Source organism: Phyllostomus discolor, chromosome X (genome assembly GCF_004126475.2).
Source record: "Phyllostomus discolor isolate MPI-MPIP mPhyDis1 chromosome X, mPhyDis1.pri.v3, whole genome shotgun sequence".
NCBI lineage: Eukaryota > Metazoa > Chordata > Mammalia > Chiroptera > Phyllostomidae > Phyllostomus > Phyllostomus discolor.
Genome location: NC_050198.1, coordinates 22359434 through 22380587, shown reverse-complemented (window position 1 = coordinate 22380587; position 21154 = coordinate 22359434). Strand labels below are relative to the sequence as shown.

Here is a 21154-nt window from a genome sequence, read left to right as displayed (position 1 = left end):
TAAAGTAGGTTAGAAACTCCCTAGATTGGGCCACTGGATCATGTTTTTGGTGTTCTAAGACTTTTGGTCTACCCGAAAAAAAAGTGTTTTAAGGTTTATTTTATGCCTCATGGTTTGGACAGCTAATTAATAACCAACCATATTTACTCTTCTGCATTCAAGCTCCTCATATAAAACACAGGGGGCTAAAGCAGTTGATCTCAGTGTTTTCACTGGTATAAACAGTGACCATTCCAAGGCACATTCCCTGGCCAGATAGCCATCCCTGCCCCTTCATTCATTTCACATACTGATATAGAAGTCTGATTACAAAGCTGGTACATCTGAGACCTCACTTTCCCTGGTTACTCTGTGGAGGGGAGCTCATAACTGAGACTTGCCTGGACTTGTGTCCCTACAGTGAGACGCTGTGGCAAACTCAACCCCCCAGAGAATGGTTACATGAAGTGCTCCAGTGATGGAGATAATTATGGAGCCACTTGTGAGTTCTCCTGCATTGGCGGCTATGAACTACAGGGTAGCCCTGCCCGAGTATGTCAGTCCAACTTGGCTTGGTCTGGCACGGAGCCCACCTGTGCAGGTATGTGTGCAGCCTTCTCTATCACCAGCAGCAGAACCTGAAAATTCCTTGGTTCTGGATTCCAGTACAGGGAGGAATGGTTTCATTTTACATACTTCAAAAGGTTCAATGCTATCCCTCTTTATCAGATAAATGAAAATTGTCCCTGGATCCCTGCTGCAGGTCATCTTACCCACCCTCATCCTTTGCCTCTGCCTCTTCTGATTTCCCCTTTAGAAATTTTCTAATGTAAAGACATTTCTAATGTCTTCTAAGGAAGAAGCTGGATGGGGACCCAGGACCAGCCTTTAGTGACATTATGAATCAGCAAAGCCTGCTGTAGTTACCCTTGTTTCTCCCTTCTACAAATGTAATCATTTTTTTGTACAAAAGCAGTATACCACATGTACAAGCAATATAATGCCTCTTTTATAGCACTGGCTTGAAAGTCATGCAGACCTTGGATATTTATAATCCTTCTTCTTATGTCAAATGAGACAGATAATGGCTACTATCTGAGTTGTTGTAAGAGTGAAATGAAGTTATTCATTGAGCAATGGAATAGAGCAGTGCCTGGCCCAGTGTAAGCCCTCAATACATGTCAACTATTCTTACTGAGGAACAAAACTTGAACTAGGAATCAATAATACTACAGAATTTGGACTAGTCAGAAAATTCTGGACATATCTCTAATTTAAATACTCCTATTTTGTCTCTTTTTCTAATCTTTTCTCTTCTTTATACTTCCCCTTTAATCCCAGATATTCAGAGTCAGATGAGAGAGAGAGACAGACAGATATGCACCATCAGCTAAATATCCGAAGTTCTTCAATTTTATACATTAAAGTAGAAAGAACATACTTCTTTCCTTCCCCATCTCACTTCCTGAGGTTGGGAGAATAATGGCCCCCTCCTACCAACTCCCCCATGTCCATATCATAATTCCCAGGATTTGTGAATATATTGCCTGACATGGCAAAAGGGGTGTTGCAGATATAATTAAGAATTTTGAGATGGAGAGAGTATCCTGTATTATCCAGGTGGTCCCAGTGTAATCACAAGAGAGAAAGAACTGTTGTCAAAACCAGAGAAAAAGATGATGGAAGCAAAGGTCAGAGAGACAAGAGATTTGAAGGGGCTGTGCTGCCAGCTTTGAAGATGGAGGAAGGGCCACAAGCCAAAGAATGCAGGTGGCATCTATATACTACAAAAGGCATGGAAACAGATTATCTTCTAAAGCATTTGGGGGAGCCCAGCCCTGCCAACACTTTGACTCTAGCCCACTGAAACCATTTCCAAACTTCTGATGGCTAGGACTGCAAGAAAATACACCTGTGTGTGTTCAGGCACTAAGTTTCTGGTGGTTTGTCAACAGCAGTAAGAGGAAAGTAATATACTTCCCACTCTTCTACCAGTACTTCTTGGGACCACCTCCTGAACAACTTCTCACAACTGAGTCTTTATACCCGAGTCCACTTCTTACATATATGGTTCTGTGTGCCATCATAGGCTATGTTGAGCCAGAACAAGTAGAGCATTTCTGACCTATCTGGCCCTTTCTAATTATAGCCATGAATGTCAATGTGGGTGTCAGAACAGCTGCTGCACTTCTGGATCAGTTTTATGAGAAAAGGAGGCTTCTTATTGTTTCTACACCCACAGCCCGAAACCTCCTCTACAGGCTGCAGCTTGGAATGCTACAGGTGAGTCCATGGGGTAAGGACAAGGAAGGGACCTTTAGCTGGGATGATCCAGTCATTTCATTAAAAGTAAAGGCCAGCTTCAATGCCTAATCCATTTGCTATGAGCTTCATGATACTGGCACTTTAGAATTACCACTGTTCATTTCTGGTTCTGGGGCATAACCTGATTAGTGTTGATTCCCCAACATTAACCTAATCATTTTCCAACTAATACCATTAGTTTGTCTTCACTAATAAGCCTCACTGACATGCTGTCCAGGCCCAGCCAATAAACAATTGTCTTTACAGAACCTGTCTAGGATATGTCTGGGCTGGAGGTAATCAATTGTTAGCCCAAAGAAGCTGGCTGAAAAGATAAGGGGAGTCCAGGAGCCCCCATGCCTCAGATTCTACCCCCAGTGAGCTTCCCCAGCTCTCCCAGAGCTCCTCAGAGAGTGATGACCATCTTTAGAACACTGGTTCTCAAAGTCTGGTTCCTGGACTAGTGGCATCAGCATCAATTGGTAGCTCACTAGAAATGCAAATCCTCGAGCCTATTTCAGACTTACTGGATCAGAACCTATATTTTAATTAGACCAGGTGATTTCTAAGCACCTTAAAATCTAAAGAATACTTTTCTAGGAAATGTACCTTCTCAGGTGGGCAAATTTTGTAACTAAGTGAGGCAACCAGTATCTTTAAACAACAACAACAACAACTACAAATTGAAAAAAGTAGAACTTGCTTAATTTTTGTTGTTAAGCTGGTTTGCAATAAGAGTAGCCAACTTGACCGAATGCTAATGAGTCAGAATGTGCACTGGGTCATGGACACAGTGCTACACTTTTTTTTTTTTTGAGCAATATTTCATTTGCTACAGTGAATGGAACTAAGTGTTTAGAACAATATTGGTTTAACAAAAGTTACAATTTTACTTCTCATTTAAGCATTAATACAATGAATGATAAGTCTTAATTCTCCTCATGTACTTGAAGGACTTCCTGTGAACTCTGAACAACCATACAAAGTTTTTCAGGCTTCTCAGATAGGACCCCAATTCATTGTGTCTTTATCCTCAATCCCTGCCACCTTACCTCCATCCTTGTATTGCCTTGTCCTAGCTAGGGGACTTGCTCTTCAGGTAACACAGGCTCACACCACTCCACTCTTTGGGCAATTGGCCTTGCAGGCTATATTCCATGATCATACATTTCCTGACCTCTTCCTATTCCAGAGATAAACTATTAAGTCAGATAGCTTGCTTTTCCTCTTTGTTGACAAACTATGGTTTTGTAGGTAAAATTTTATTGGAACACAGCAACACTCATTCATTTGTGCAGTGTCTGTGGGTGCTTGTGCACCACAGTGACACAATTGATTAGGACAGAGACCATCCAGTCCCACAAAGCCCAATGTATTTAACTATCTGGCCCTTTGCAGAAAAAATATGCTGATTCCTGCCCTAGTCTAGCCCATTCATTTGCATACTAGCTAAAGTACCAATCAATAGGTTGGAAAAGATACTTGGCATCCAGGTGTTTATATGTGACCTCTGCCCAATCAATATATTTTAACCAGAGCCTTCCAGGGAAGTTTGATTGATTTAGGTGTTTCAGTTAGAATGATAAAAAAGTATATTTTTACCTTTTCTAACTTTCCCCCCCTGTCATCCCATATGGGGTTGTTTCAGTGGAATTGTAATTTAAAAACTGGTGTTCTAATAATTCAGGAGGTTCAAATTTCTTTTCCCATTTAGACAGATTCATATTATGTTACTTTTTGTTCCCTACTGCCATTGCTGCTCCTGATGTGAGACCTTCTGGCATGTGATTGAGTGGGCCACATTTCCGAGGCTCTTGCCAAGGGCTAGCTCAGAGAGCTGGAACCTTTCATCCTTGTTTCCTTGATGCATTTGGATGTGGGGAACATAGATCAGAGGATGTGGAGGGTGGACATAAGATCAGATAGGGGGACTCTGGAAATAATCATCCCTCCTTGAAAAGACAAATTTAGAATCCTCTGGGGGTGGTCTTGGACACTTTCTAGGAAATTTGGCTCATGTAAGGTCTTAACCCATCTGGAAAGACAGAGACTGCTATTTTGCTTATGTTTTCAAAATCCCATTGCCAAGCCATTTCTGAATGATTTCTCTAGGAAGGTATTAAGGTTTTACAGCTACCGGTTTCGCCCCAATTTTTTCAACTGTTTTCAAGACAGTGTGGAGTGGGCAAATAAACTTCCAAAAACAGACCAATTCTGTTTCTGTCAGTCTGCAGTTCAACACAGAAGTTTCTTTCTTTAGCCATGCTCATGCATTCCCTGTTGTTTTTCTTTTTTACAGCAAGCACAGTGCAGCTTGGATCTTCGACATATCACCGTGGTAGAGCTGGTAGGCGTGTTCCCGACCCTTATTGGCAGAATAGGAGCAAAGATTATGCCTCCAGCCCTAGCTTTGCAGCTCAGGTAGGGGGACATCCTGTCCTTAAATTTTCTCCCCTATAAAAGTACTTTTTTTTCTGATCAGTTTCCCTGATTTCTTTCTATTCAGTATTGATTCCAGGTAACTTTCAACATTTAATTGCTTTTATTCTGGGAGTATTATAGTCATGTTAGTTGGCATGTTGCTACTTATCCAAATGTATCATATAATAGGTAATTACCAGTGTTCTCTTATTTGACCCTCCAACCACATATTTTCACTTTGCCTTTGTTCTTTTTTTCCACCTCGGGGGGATGGGATGGATAGAGGAGAACCTGCAAAAAAGACTTAAGCAATCCTTGGTCTTATTAAGAGGGTAGGCATCCAATGAGCCTTTCCAATCTTGGCCTCTTTTTCTTCCATACTTCCAGGACACTTGTCTATCTCCCCATTTTAACACTTATATTTTATTTTGGGAATACTCACAAAGCCAGAACCATGGTGTTGCAGACTCTGAGTAATACTGCTTCAAAGAAGCAGAATTCAGCAGCCAAAAAGTAATTTCAGAACACCCCCAAATTTTTATTTATATCTCTTGATCATTGTGAAAAAGAAAATTAGGCTAAAGCAAAACTGAAAGTCTTTCTCACCAATCTTTTTTTTCTCACACATTGTAAGGGACAGTGCAGATCTCTACATTGCCTTTCAGGGTCCCAAGCTAATGGCAGCTCCACCATCTCATAGCATCAACATCCAGACTCATGGCTTCCAGATTTCTTCAAAAGTGGAAGAGAGAAAGTAAAAACAAACCATACTACTCTTTTATACTTCATGTTGGAAACATAAAATTGCTCTCTCTCCTAGCCCCTTGGCCAGGACTCATCACATGATTATGACTGATCTTCAGCGGAGGCTGGAAAATATAGTCTTTCTGTATTTCCAGGAAGAAGAAAATGAAATAACACTTGCTAAACCCTATCACAGATGTTGAAAGGGGGTCACAGAAATTCCTTGAGAGAGATAGAAATATGTCCTTAGCAAGTGATGTTATAGATTGACATAATAGTTTATCTCATTTCTTTATTTTCCATTTGCTTTTTGACCCATCCCGTATTTTGTTTATATCTCTCTCCAACTAAAAAGAGTCACCCACCCAGGTAAAAAACTTAGAGGGTCAGGAATGGGAAAAAAGAAAAATAGAATACCCAAGTTCCCTTCATTTGAATGAAGGAGGGAGAAGTCTGGGTACACTCATAGGCATTTATATTTTTGTCCTAGTGTATTTGCATCTAGCACCTCCTTTGAGATCTGTACCAGATCGTCTCAAAATTCACTACCCATCCATTGCAGAAAATGCTCAAGGGGATTATTCTACATGAAACAAAGAATAGCAGTTCACAAAACTATGAGTAAGATCACCAACAAACTTACAGCACAAACAGGGATAATCTGTGACAACAAAAATGTAAAGGGGTGGGTGAAAGGTCTGAATTTGCAAAGGAGGATGAATGTCAGATGCATTCAAAAGAAAAAGGCCTGCTGTATATATGAAACTTTCTTTTTCATAAGTAAACCTAATGGAAATCAATCTCTCTCTCTCTCTCTCTCTCTCTCTGTCACACTCACACACAAAACAAAAAACTGAGACACATAACTTAAAAAGGGATAAAAGAGGTATGGAATATCACCCAAAAAAATAATAGGCAGAAACACAAAGGAGAAGAACCAATGGAGGCACAGAGCTATCAGAAAACAAGAAAATAAAATAAAATGACTATAAGAAATCCTCATATATCAATAATTATCCTCAATTTAAATGGACTGAATTCACCAATAAAAAGGCACAGAGTAGCAGATTGGATGAAAAAACAAAGCCCAACCACATGCTGCCTTCAGGAGACACATCTAATCTACAAAGACAATGATAGACTCAAAGTGAAAGGGTGGAAAATTATTTTCCAAGCAAATAGCATCCACAAAAGAGCAGGTATAGCCATACTTATATCTGACTAAATAGATTTCAAGATAACAAAGGTAATGAGACAAAGATGGACATTTTATAATGATAAAGAACACTACATGAAGAAGATATAACACTTCTAAATATATATGTACCCAATCAGGGAGCATCAAACTATATAAAGCAACTACTAACAGAACTAAAGGGAGAAACTGACAGAAACACAGTCACAGTTGGGGACTTAAATACTCCATTGACAGTTTTAGATAGCCCAGACAGAAAATCAAAAAAGAAATATCGGCCTTAAATGACACATTAGATCAAACGGACATAACTGACATTTACAGAGCCTTTCATCCCAGAACATCAAATAATTCATTCTTCTCCAGTGCACATGGAACATTCTCAAGGACAGACCATATGTTGGGTCACAAAATTAGCTTCATCAAATTTAAGAAGATTGAAATCATACCAAGCATATTCTCTGACCACAATGCTTTGAAATTAGAAATCAACTGCAAAAAGGAAGTTAAAAAACCTATAAATATGTGCAGATTAAACAACATACTGCTAAAAATGACTGGCTCAAAGAAGAAATAAAAGGTGAGATCAAAAGATATAGAGAGACAAATGAGGATGACATTATAACATATCAAAACTTCTGGGATACAGCAAAAGCAGAAAGAAGAGGGAAGTTTATATCATTACAGGCCTACCTCAAGAAACAAGAGAAATCCTAAGTAAACAACCTAACATTACATCCTAAGAAACTAGGAAAAAAGAACAAAAACAACCCAAAGTCAGCAGAAGAAAGAAAATAATAAAAAATTCAAGTTGAATGAAATAGGGAACAAAAGAACTATACGAAAATTTAATACAACAAAAATCTGGTTCTTTGAAAAGATTAATAAAATTGGCAACCCCCTGGCTAGACTCACTATGGAAAAAAGAAAAGGCCCATATAAACAAAATCAGAAATGTAAAAAAAGTTACCACAGACATCACAGAAATACAAAGGATCACACAGGAATACTATGAAGGACTACATGTGACAAAATCAATAACCTAGAAGAAATGGATAAGTTCCTAGAAATATATAACCTTCCTACACTAAATCATGAAGAATTGGAGAATCTAAATAGACTAATCAGCAGTGAGGAAATTGAGGCAATCATCAAAATCTCTCCCAAGATAAAAGTCCAGGACCAAATGGCTTCACCAGTGAATTCTGTGAAACATTCAAGGAAGATTTAATGCCTGTACTTCTCAAACTCTTCCAGAAAATTGAAGAAGAGGCAATACTTCCTAACACATTTTATGAAGCCAACACAATCCTGATACTAAAACCTGGCAAGGATATCATAAAAAAGAAAACTACAGAATGATATCTGTGGTGACAGATCCAAAATTCCTAAACAAATCAAATACAACAATACATTAAAAAATCATAGATCACGATCAAGAGGGATTTGTTCCAGGGCATAAGGATGATCCAACATACACAAAATGGTCAATGTGATATACCACATTAACAAAACAAAGGATAAAGATCATATAATCTTATCAATAGGTGCAGAAAAAGTATTCAGTAAGATATAACATCCATTTAAGATTAAAACACTCAGAGGGGGGAAAGATGGCAGCTTTACTCTAGGCAGCATGATTCTCGGCTTCTGTGAAGAGGAGGAAAACTCCTGGATTGGCGAAGGAACAGAGCAAGTGGCCTAGGTTACCAAAACATTTTTTAAAACAGGACATCAAAAATTATTGTGATCATTGAAAAACCAGATGGTAAGGAGACTGCTTCAGGACAAAAGGGACCCAGGAATCAGTGCAGGGACCAGGGGGGCTGCAATCCCCAGGCCCAGTGCTCCTGGGTCTGCCTCAGGGCTCCTGGGAGAGGGGAGTCGCTGCTCCTTCCCCCGAGTACGGGGGTTGAGCAACACCAGGGGAGAACTTGTTGCTTGAAGGCACAGAGAGGCCAGTCGGACTGGGGGGAAAAATCATCCAAGGACTGTGAACACCCACCCAGAGCCCTGGGAGCAGTGAGTGCCTCCATCCGGCATGACCAGGGGTGGCCTGGAAGAGCCCCCACACCCCTAGCCCGGTGGGAGTGTGGATCGGTGGAAAACCCAGACATCGCAGCCCCAATCCAGGAAAGGGCGCGGGTGTTCTCAGGTTTCTGGAGCCTGCGGTGCTGAACTGTGGAAGCATGCGCCCCAAAGGGAATCCTGACTCTCTCGCTGTGAACCCAGAAAGGACGCAGCATTTAGTGCATTCCTAGAGCCCGAAACTCAAAAATTGGTGGATGGGTGTGCCCTTTTATGATCCCCAGAGATGGCACAGTGAATCCCAAAACATCACAGGTGCTTCCTGAGATCATACAGCTGGAACTCTGCAGGGACTCCGGAGCCTGGGAGAACGCAGCAGTGAGCTCCAGAGAGCAAGCGTGCTCGGGAACACCCAGGGTCCTATAGGGGAAAGTCAGATTGGTCCTGGGGATAGTACCTGAGACACTTACTGAGATTTGGCTGGGAAGAGTGATAAAAATTTCAAATGTCCCTCAGCCAGCTGAAGCCAGCAAGATCAGAAAAACTGGTCTGGCCAGTTAGAAACCAACAAGAGGTTTTTTTGTTTTTTGTTTTGTTTTGTTTTGTTTTTGTGGCTGTTGTTTGATTGATTTTATCTTGTGTTTTAAGTGACATTTTATTTTTCAATTCTTAGTATTTTTATATCTCTCGATCCCTTATCTTTCTCTTCCATTCATCCTAGTATTATTCCTTCCACGCCAAATTTATCTAGCCTGCACTCCATCTTCTGCTTTTTTCCTTTTTGTTTTTTGTTTTTATCTTGCAACTTACTGTAAATTTGTATTATCTTTTTCTCACTCTTCTGACATTTTTTATTTTAATAGTATTTTGGTATTCTTTTCCTTTCTGTATAATCATCTGTGCTTGGTTGGTTATACTGTCATTTGATAGGTTCCCCCTGGTATCTAAGTCACAGTGTGTTGATAATTTACTATCCTTCATCTGTGTTCCATTAATACACCTCTCAAGGTTCTATATTCCTTATTCCTGTTATCTAGATCTCATCAATTCTGCCATAAGACTGTTGCTTTACTATTACTGTTAATAAGAGTTAATTCATACAATTGTAAATACTACTCAACACACCTACCTGATCTCAGCCCATTTTACAATGTCCTGAACGATACTATTATGGGGGTTGTCTCTATTCATTTACACACTACTCCTATTTACTAATCTTTATTTCAACCCTACCTTAGAATCTGACCTCCCACAACCTCACAGCTTGCTAGTTCCAACTAAAAATCCTTTCATCCCCAATAAGAGTCTTACCTTCTTTCTATCCTTTCTAAAATGTGGATAGTGGGGTGGAGGATCATGGTTAACACTATAAGGAGCCAAAGGATATCCATCTCTTCTCTACTGGCTGCTAATGTAAATATCATAGTATACCGTCTTGCTGTCTTAAACCATTTTGCCTTACTCCTCCAACTGATCACAAAAAAGAGTAGGGGGAAGTTGTGAACACCAGGATACATGAAGGAGACTGCACCACTGAATCTGACAAGTATTCTACCACAGAAGTTCACATAATAATTACAGGGAACCAGAACAGATCAATATAAGAAACAGAGGCTAACAAGAAGAGTCTCACGAACAATGAGAAGACAAAGAAACAATCCCCAAATGAAGGAAAGGAGGAAACCTCAGAAAGAATGCTAAATGAAATAGAGGCAACTCACCTATCAGATAGAGAGTTCAAAACAATGATTATCAGGAAGTTCAATGAACTCACAATGAGCTATGAGAAACTAGAGGGAAGCTACAACAATCTCACTGCAAACTATATAAACATGAAAAAGGAAATAGAAACTCTCAGCAAGGGCCAAGAGGAAATGAAGAATGCCATTTCTGAACTGAGGAACACAGTAGAAGGAATGAAAAGCAGGGTTGATGAAGCAGAAGATTGGATTAGCGAGCTAGAGGACAAAGTAGAAAACAACACCCAGAAAGAACAAGAAAAGGAAAAGAGGCTCAGAAAGAATGAAGAGGGATTAAGAGAAATGCAAGACAATATGAAACATAATAATATCCATATAATAGGGATACCAGAAGGAGAAGAAGAAGAGCAAGGGATCAAAAACCTAGTTGAAAAAGTAATGATGGAAAACTTCCCTAATTTGATGAGAGAAAAATCACACAACTCCAGGAAACACAGAGTCCCAATCAAGAGGAACCCAAAGAGGCCCACCTCAAGACACATCATACGTAAAATGGCAAAACTTCAAGACAAAGAGAGAATCTTAAACGCAGCAAGGGAGAACAAGGAAGTAACATACAAGGGAGCCCCAATAAAGCGAACAGCTGACTTCTCAATGGAAACACTTCAAGCCAGAAGAGAATGGCAAGAAATACTCCAAGTAATGAGAACCAGAGGTCTGCAACCAAGGCTACTTTACCCAGCAAGGCTCTCAATCAAGATAGAAGGCCAAATAAGAAGCTTCCCAGACAAAAGAAGTCTAAAAGAATACACCTCCACCAAACCAGCTCTGCAAGAGATTCTAAAGGGACTGCTTTAAGGAAAGAAAGGAAGAGAGAGAGAAAGGGAGAGAGAGAGGAACACTCGTACAAAAAAGACAATGAATAAGTACCTATCAATAATAACCTTAAACGTAAACAGATTATGTTTGGAGCATTTTGATTAAATGCTCCAATCAAAAGACATAGAATAGCTGAATGGATAAGAAAAAATGACCCACATATATGCTGCCTACAAGAGACCCACCTCAGGATAAAAGACCTGCACAGGCTGAAAGTGAAGGGCTGGAAACAAATCTTCCAAGCAAATGGACAGGAAAAAAAAGCCGGTGTAGCAATACTCATATCAGACAAAACAGACTTCCAAAAAAGGTCCATAAAGAGAGACCCAGAAGGTCACTTCATAATACTCAAGGGAAGAATCCACCAAGAAGACATAAATATTATAAATATATATGGACCCAACATAGGAGCACCCAAATACATAAAGAAAATCTTAGAGGACTTCAAGAAAGATATGGACAGCAACACAATTACAGTGGGGGATTTTAACACCCCACTATAAAAAATGGACAGATCTTCCAAACAAAATATCAACAAAGATATTGTGGCATTGAACAATACCCTTGATGAAATGGACTTTACTGATATATACAGAGCCCTCCATCCCAAAGAAGCTAAATACACATTCTTTTCAAATGTACATGGAACATTTTCAAAGATTGACCACATGATAGGACACAAAACAAGCCTCAAGAATTTCAAGAAAATTGAAATCATACCAAGCATTTTCATGGGCCACAAGGGACTGAAGCTAGAAACCAACCTGAAGGAAAAAAACACAAAACACTCAAAATCATGGAGATTAAATAGCATGCTAATAAACAATGAATGGGTCAAGAATGATATTAGGGAAAAAATCAAAAGGTTTCTGGAAACAAATGAAAATGAACTCACAACAACCCAAAACTTATGGGACACAGCCAAGGCAGTCCTGACAGGGAAGTTCATAGCAATACAGGCCCACCTAAAAAAGTTAGAAACATCCCAAACAAACAACCTAACCCTACGTCTACAAGAACTTGAGGAACAACAACAAAGACAGCTCAGAGCAAGCAGAAGGAAGGAAATAACTAAGATCAGAGCAGAATTAAATGACATAGAGACTAAAAGCACAATTCTAAGGATCAATGAATCTAAGAGCTGGTTCTTTGAAAAGATAAACAAAATCGACAAGCCTTTAAGCAGGTTCATCAAGACAAAAAAGACAGAAGACCCAAATAAACACAATCAGAAATGAAAGAGGAGAGATTACAACAGATACCACACAAATACAAAGGATTGTAAGAAATTACTACAAAGAACTGTATGCTAAGAAATTTGAAAACCTAGGTGAAATGGACAACTTTCTAGAAAAATATAATCTTCTAAAACTCAATGAAAAAGAAGCAGAAAGCCTGAACAGACCAATAACAACAAAAGAAATTGAAGCAATAATCAAAAAACTCCCAACACACAAAAGCCCTAGGCCAGATGGTTTCACAGGAGAATTCTACAAAGCATTTAAGGAAGAGCTAACCCCTATCCTTCAGAGACTATTCCAAAAAATCCAATAAGATGGGAGACTCCCAAACTCTTTTTATGAGGCCAACATCATCCTAATTCCAAAACCAGATAAAGACACAACAAAGAAAGAAAACTTCAGGCCAATATCACTGAGGAACATAGATGTGAAAATCCTCAACAAAACACTGGCAAACTGCATCCAACAATACATTAAAAAGATCATACACCATGACCAAGTGGGATTCATTCCAGGGATGCAAGGATGGTTCAATATTCGCAAATCAGTAAATGTAATACATCACATAAACAAAAGCAAAGACAAAAACTACATGATCATACCAATTGATGCAGAAAAAGCATTAGATAAGGTACAGCACCCATTTATGATAAAAACACTCAGCAAAGTGGGAATAGAGGGAGCATTCCTCAACATAATAAAGGCCATATATGAGAGACCTACAGCCAACATCATTCTCAATGAGAAAAAATTAAAATCTTTTCCACTAAGATCAGGAACAAGACAAGGCTGTCCACTTTCACCACTTCTATTCAACATAGTATTGGAAGTTTTAGCCACAGGAATCAGAAAAAAAAATAAATAAAAAGCATCCAAATTGGAAAGGAGGAAACAAAACTGTCACTGTTTGCAGATGACATGATAGTGTACATAGAAAGTCCAATAGACTCCACAAAAAAACTGCTTGACCTAATGAATGAATTTAGCAAAACAGCGGGATACAATGTCAATATCCAAAAATCAAAGGCATTTCTGCACACCACCAGTGAAACAGCAGAAGCAGAAATCAAGAAAAAAATCCCATTTGAAATAGAAAAAAGAAAAATAAAATATCTAGGAATAAACCTAACCAAAGAGGTAAAAGACCTGTATTTAGAAAACTACATAACACTCAGGAAAGAAATCAAGGAAGACACAAACAAATGGAAACATATACCGTGTTCATGGATTAGAAGAATTAATATCATCAAAATGTCCATACTACCCAAAGCAATTTACACATTCAATGCAATTCCTATTAAAGTACCAATGGCACATTTCCCAGACATAGAACAAACACTTCAAAAATTTATATGGAATCATAAATGGCCTGAATAGCTGCTGCAATTTTGAGAAGGAAGAGTAAAGTAGGAGGGATCACAATACCTGACACTAAACTATACTACAAGGCCACTGTAATCAAAACAGCCTGGTACTGACATAAAAACAGGCACAGAGACCAATGGAACAGAACAGAGGGCCCAGAAATAAACCCAAGCCTCTACGGTCAATTAATATTTGACAAAGGAGGCAGCAATATAAAATGCAGTAAAAATAGCCTCTTCAAAAAATGGTGTTGGGAGAATTGGGCAGCCACATGCAAAAAGAAACTCAAGCACCAACTTACACCATATACAAAAATAAATTCAAGGTGGATAAAAGACTTAAATATAAAACGTGACACCATTAAAGTCCTAGAGGAGAACGTAGGTAGGAAAATCTCAGATATTTCCCGCAGAAACTTTTTTACTGACTTGTCCCCTAGAGCAAGGGACATAAAGGAAAGAATAAACAAATGGGACCTCATCAAAGTTAAAAGCTTGTGCACAGCTAAAGAAAACAGTACCAAAATTAAAAGAGAACCAACTGTATGGAAAAACATATTTGCCAACGATACCTCAGACAAGGGTTTAATCTCCAAAATATATAAAGAACTTACATGACTACACTCTAAGAAGACAAGGAATCCAATTAAAAATGGGCAGAGGACTTGAACAGACACTTCTCCAAGGACATACAGAAAATCCAAAGACACATGAAACGATGTTCAATATTGCTAGCTATCAGAGAGATGCAAATTAAAACCACAATGAGATACCACTTCACACCAGTCAGAATGGCCATCATAAACAAAGCAACAAACAACAAGTTTTGGAGAGGTTGTGGAGAAAAGGGGTCCCTAGTGCACTGTTGGTGGGACTGCAGACTGGTACAACCACTATGGAAAGCAGTATAGAACTTCCACAGAAAACTAAAAATGGATCTGCCTTTTGACCCAGCAATTCCAATGCTGGGACTCTATCCTAAGAACACTAAAACACCAATCCAAAATAACCTATGCATCCCAATGTTCATAGCAGCACAATTTACAATAGTAGATGCTGTAAGCAACCAAGATGCCCATCAGTAAATGAATGGATCAAAAAACTATGGTACACTTACAGAATGGAATTCTATGCAGCAGAAAGAACGAAAGAGCTCCTACCCTTTGCAACAGCATGGATGGAACTGGAAAACATTATGCTAAGCGAAACAAGCCAGGCAGTGAAAGACAAATACCATATGATCTCACCTTTAACAGGAACCTAAACAACAAAACAAAGAAACAAGCAAAATATAACCAAAGACACTGAAATAGAGGGCAGGCTGACAGTGACCACAGGGGAGAGAAGAGGGAATTTCACGGGACAATGGAAAGGGTTCATGGGAACAAATTTAAAGGACACTTGGACAAAAACTAGGGGGAGGGTTGTAATGGGAGGGAAGTGGGGAGTGTTGAGTGAGTGGGCTGGATTGGGAGTAAAAGGAAGAAAACTGTACTCGAACAATGATTAAAATAAAAATAAAAAAAAGAAAAAAGGGAATAATCTCACCTAGTTGGAATGTTTGCTCTCTGTCATTAGTGTTCTTATGTGTGGCCAATGTATTACTGAATCTTCTTATATGACATTTAAGAGATTTTTATGGATATTTTCAAACACAGATAAAAGAAATATTACAATGAAACCTCATACACACTACTGACTTTGACAATTATCCACATTTTGCCAATTCACTTTTATATACATCCTCAAAAAAAAAAAAAAGATTAAAACACTCAATAATGGATATAGAAGGAAAGTAACTCAATAAAATAAAGACTACATATGAAAAATCCTCTGCTAATCTCATACCCAATGGTGAAAAACTGAAAGCTTTTTCTTTAAAATCAGGAACAAGACAAGGATACCCACTCTCACCACTCTTATTCAACATAGTTCTGAAAGTCCAAGCCAGAGCAATCAGGCAAAAGAGAAAAATAAAAGGCATCCAAATTTGGAATGAAGAAGAAAAGGTTTCATTTTTTCAAAATGGCATGATTCTGTAGATAGAAAACCCTAAAGATTCTACCAAAAAACTATTAGAAACAATACACAAATACTGTACAGTTGCAGGATTCATAATTGATATACAAAAATCCACTGCTTTCCTGTATACTAACAATGAAATCTAATAAAAAGAAAACAATTCCTTTTGCAAATGCAACAAAAAGCATAAAATACCTTGAATAACAAAGGATTTGAAGGACCTAAATACTGAAAACTACAAAGCATTATTAAAAGAGGTTGAAAAAGACACAGTGAAATGGAAATAAATTCCATTCATGGTTTCAAAGAACCAACATAGTTAAAATGGTTATATTACTGAAAGCAATATACAAATTTATGTAATCCCCATCAAAATCACAATGATTTTTTTAAAGAAATAGAATGAAGAAAATTATCAGATTTGTATGGAACCACAAAAGACCCTGAAGAGACAAAGCAATTCTGAAAAAAAAGAATGAAGCTAGAGGTGGTATCACAGTACCTGACTTCAAATTATACTATAGAGCAATGATAATCAAAATAACATGATATTGCCAGCAAAACATATGCACAGACCAATGGAACAGAATTGGGAGCCAAGAAATAAAATGATATATTCATGGGCAAATAAATTTTGATGAAGGAGCCAAAAACATACAATGGAAAAAAGAAAGCCTTTTCAATAAATGGTGCTGGGAAAATTGGAGGGCCACATATTTCTAAATAAGCAACAGCTTCATAAGAGCTACTTTGAGAATGTTTATTATAAATTTTCATGTTTATTTAGAACTACATGTTTATATCCTATGTAAATGATTCTTTAAAAACCTATTGCAGAATTTGCTAAATGTTTCTTTTGGACACACACACACACACACACACACACACACTATAAGGAATCTTTATAAAATCTTGATATTTTAAACTGTTTAAATTTGAAGAACAGGAAAAAATCTGATTTATGAAAATTTCTGTCATTCGGGCTTTGTGTTTTGGGGCTATTATAGACCTCTGTAAGCTGAGGATGATTTAAGCAACAAATAAGTTATACAAATGAAATATGCAGTAGTTATCAAATTTTAGCCTGCCTTGGAATCCCTTGGAGGGCTGTTAAAACACAGAGTGCTAGGCTCCACCCCCAGAGTTTGTGATTCAGTAGGTTTAGAATGTGGCATGACAAATTGCATTTCTAGCAAGATCCCAGGTGTTGCTGATGCTACTGGTCTAGGGACCACACTGGGAGAACCACTGGCCCTAGTGTTTTACCAAAGGCTTCACAATTGATTTAGAAATAGGAATTTCTCAAAGCAGCCTATAAAAAGAGAATAAATCATTACTGTGTAGCCAAAAGATAGTCCAGGTAAATATCATACATAAAAGATTCTTCACATGCATTACCTAAGAGAATATGTGTTAGGCCTCATGCCCCCTTTATCAGACCTGTCAGTGAGGAACAAGGGTTTGGGCTAATGGAAGTTTTGTTTCTTTGAATTCCACCCTAGAGTCTAGAAGAAAAGAACCACTTTAAACAAAGAAGGGGAAGCAAGACAGAGGAGAGGAAGAATGCCTGGAGAATTTAAAAATTCTCTTGTATGTTTGGAATACTATTTCCAAATAGCACTGAAGCCATGATAAATTAGTTGAAGGTCAGCATCCTAAAGAAAAGGGTGGGTGCCTGGTGTTGCAAGATCAGCACTTACCTGCCTTCTTCCTCTCATTTCTTTTATATCTGGACGTATGAGCTAATTCATGTTCCCTAGAGTAATTTTCTAGGAATATCAAGGATGATAGGGACTAAGAATGCAATAAGTTTTATATCCATATCATATTTTAAGGTATAATTGACATATGCCATTATTAGTTTGAGGTGAATAGCATAATTATTTGATATTTGTATATATTATAGGATTATCTCAAATAGTCTATATAACATCTGTCACCATATATAATTGAAAAACTATTTTTTCTTGTAATGAGAATTTTTAAGATTTACTTTCTTAGCAACTTTGAATATGTAATGCAGTTTTATTAACTATAATTGCCATTTTTCAGTTTGCAACAGACCTGCAGGGGCTCATGTCTTGTTGGTTTTCAAAGCTAGATGTTTACAGAGCTCGTCTCTCAGATGCAGATCTTAAAAGCTGGGGTACCTGATGTGGGGTACAGACACTTCACTCATCAGGGAGAATCTCTCAATTTTGAGTTTCCTCCAAATTATGGGTCATCATGCTGGGGTAGGTGGTTTATGGAGAAACTGTCTCAGCCTTTTCTACCAGCTTATACGTAGTTTCCTTCTTGTTCACTTAATAGGCTGAATCACTCTACTAGTTTTAAGGTGTTTTTTTTCCCAGAGGAAATTGTTCCATATGTAGTTGTAGATTTGGTGTGTCTGTGGGATAAGGTGATTCAGGATCTTCCTATGTCACCATCTTGAATCAGAACCTCCCATAGTATTTTTGGAGTCTGGAGAGTTTTCTAGTAGATTCTCCAGGAAGAACATATTTCAATCTGATGACAGACCTTTGTGTAACTATGACATACCACTGGCACCAGCTCTCATCTTGTGGAGTGTCTGATCATTCATCCCTGAGATTTGTGGTCTCTTGGCCATAATGGGATGCATTTCTGTGCTTGTGCCTAGCTTGTGGATCTATCTACTTATCTCTTCCTCTGGTGGTTTTCTCTCTGTGTGTTTTATGTGAATCAAGGCACAAGGCTCACATGATGAATGTGTATGGTAGCAGATTGTAGCACCATGGGAGGCATTTCCATCCTAGGCTAATAAGCACTATAACATCAAATGTACCAATTCATCATTGATTACACTATCCCACAGGCTCTAGAGACCACAACATTGCTTAGCCCTTTTCTCTCTCAACCTGCTTACTTCCCAATGCTTCTGTTTCCTGGGACCACCCACCCTGGGCTAGGATTTCTCCCTCATCAAAAAACTAGATACTTCTCTTCTTAAAGACACAGAGAAGTTTAGTTGTCCATTCGCACCTGACTTCATGGTCTACATTCATCATTAAATACTGGACTTCATTAAAGCACCTCTGGAAAGAATCTGCACCTGACCTCCCTTCTTACCATTGCAGGAAACGTGGAAGAAACACTGCAGTGTTGTCTCTTTTATTTCTAGTCACTAGAAGTGGAATAATAATTTAGCTTCTCAATGGGATAAAATATAAATTATTCCCATGTCCCCACAAACTCCTTCTTAAAAAGCAGAAGAAAGTGTTGTCAGTTTGGATTTTGAATTACTTTTTTGATCCATTTGTGTGAGGCAAAAATTATTTTAAATCCAGATGGCAGTATATGTTCTGCCTCACACATGATCTCAAGATATCTAAACTAAAAAGCAAAATCTGGATAAGAGCCTGAGCAGGCTCATTTTTTCACTGGGCTCAGCTAATCCATCTGTTTGCTTTCTTTGGCTTTCTTCATCTAAACATGTTTGCATTGATGTAAAAATAATATTTTTGACAGTTTGAATTCTAGTGAAATAGAATACAAAAAAATCAGACCTTTGAAACCAATTTGAATTATTTTTTTTATTATTTGAGGTACAAATTATAATAACCAAGTCAATATACCAAGGGTGTAGACCAAGTTCAAACCCCGCTAACTGTTATCCTGAGCTGGCTACTGAATGGACAAGAACTACAAAATCTAGAAACTTATATCAATCAGCTTTACCTAGTCCAGGCTTTTTCAACCTTGGCATTATTGCCATTCGGTAGTGGATAATTCTTTTTTGGGGGGAGTGGTTGTCCTGTGTATTGGAGGATGTTAAGAAGCATCCCTGGCCTCTCTCCAAATGTGACAGCAAAAAATGTGTCCAGACATAGCCAAATGACCCCTGTGGGGCAAAATCTCCCCTGTTGATAACCACTTACTTAGTACTGGTGCATATGTGGTTGTGCAAACCTAGTCTGCAAAGTTGTATTGACTCCAGTTTAATGTAAAATATCTGTTAGTATTGTTGTACATGACTTGTGGCAACTATTGGTTCATAGCACCATTGCAGGCCTAATGACTTTCTGATGATTATAACCTAAAGCAGTGCTACTCAATATTTTATGTGCATGCCAGCCATCTGGGGATCTTACTAATAATGAAGATTCTAATTCAGTAGATTTGGGGTAGAGTGTGTGGGATTCTCCATTTCTAACATGATCGCATGTAACTCTGCTGATCCAAAGAACCACACTTTGAGTAGCAAGGGTCAAAAGGCTGATTAAGTCCTTTGTGGCATTGAGCTTTTCTCTGAACATTGTGTCACTCTAGGGCTCTTGCTGGTCCACTAGAACCCCTGGGGGTCAGGTCTGACATATTCTTCTCTTTTTCTGCCATAGGTTGTTGCTGCGAATCCCACTTTATTCCTTCAGCATGGTGCTAGTAGATAAGCACGGCATGGACAAGGAACGCTATGTCTCCCTGGTGACACCTGTGGCCCTCTTCAATCTGATTGACACTTTCCCCTTGAGAAAAGAGGAGATGGTCCTGCAAGCTGAAATGGGGCAAACCTGTAACACCTGATGTAATGGTTCCTCTCTCTGCAGTTCCTCTTCTCTTTCTACATAGTGATATGCACATGGAAAGGCCTTAAAAATATCCTTGATGTACAGATTTTTATTTGTAATTTTTAAAGTCTATTTTATTATGACCTTTCTTTGCACTTAAAAATTAGCACAATGCTTTTTGAACTTCGAAGAGTTCAAAAAAAATATATTTACTATTTCTAACTCTCTTTATTATGGCTGGTTAATTTTGTAGAGAAATTAAAAGCCACAGTCATACACATCCTTTCAATATGTTATTCAGTGTGACAGGTAACTTTTCTTACATCTTTTTTTATATAAAACTTTTACTAATAAAATATTGTGGAGCAAATTTATTAAAACCCATTTTGTTTTTCAAGCACCAGTCATAGTTAGTATAGTCAGTGGTTTTAGGACTGCTTTTTTGTGGTGTTTTAAGAATAGAAAAAGTAGCAGCATCACCAGATTCAGAAGCAACCTCTCTATCAGAGAAGATGAAAAGTGAAAGGGGTGAGTGAAAGTCTGCCAGGCCACTTCGGCTGCAACTGGATGGTCCCATTGCTCTTCAACAATGCTCCAGACTTCCAAAGAGAGACATCCCTGACTTAGGGGAGGGAAAGGAAGAAGGCAGACAAAGAGAGCTGAAGGAAGAATGCCTTTCCTGCTGTCTGCCCCAGGATTCCAGCAAGAGATCTACCCATGGACCTCTGAGAACCCCCTTCCCACTCAAAGA

The 21154-nt window shown here is 38.4% G+C and overlaps 1 protein-coding gene across 2 annotated transcripts in view; it reads left to right on the top strand.

Moving 5' to 3' along the window:
• SRPX (sushi repeat containing protein X-linked) overlaps nt 1–20795 on the top strand; it is an 88828-nt gene extending 68033 nt beyond the window's left edge. For both annotated transcript variants that reach the window (XM_036016439.1, XM_028523449.2), the window contains 4 exons: nt 401–580; nt 2129–2262; nt 4583–4704; nt 20236–20795. In XM_036016439.1, the coding sequence (XP_035872332.1) occupies nt 401–580; nt 2129–2262; nt 4583–4704; nt 20236–20419 (620 nt within the window). In that variant the 3' untranslated portion in view covers nt 20420–20795. The remainder of the gene's footprint in view (nt 1–400; nt 581–2128; nt 2263–4582; nt 4705–20235) is intronic.
• The last annotated feature ends 359 nt before the right edge of the window (nt 20796–21154 follow it).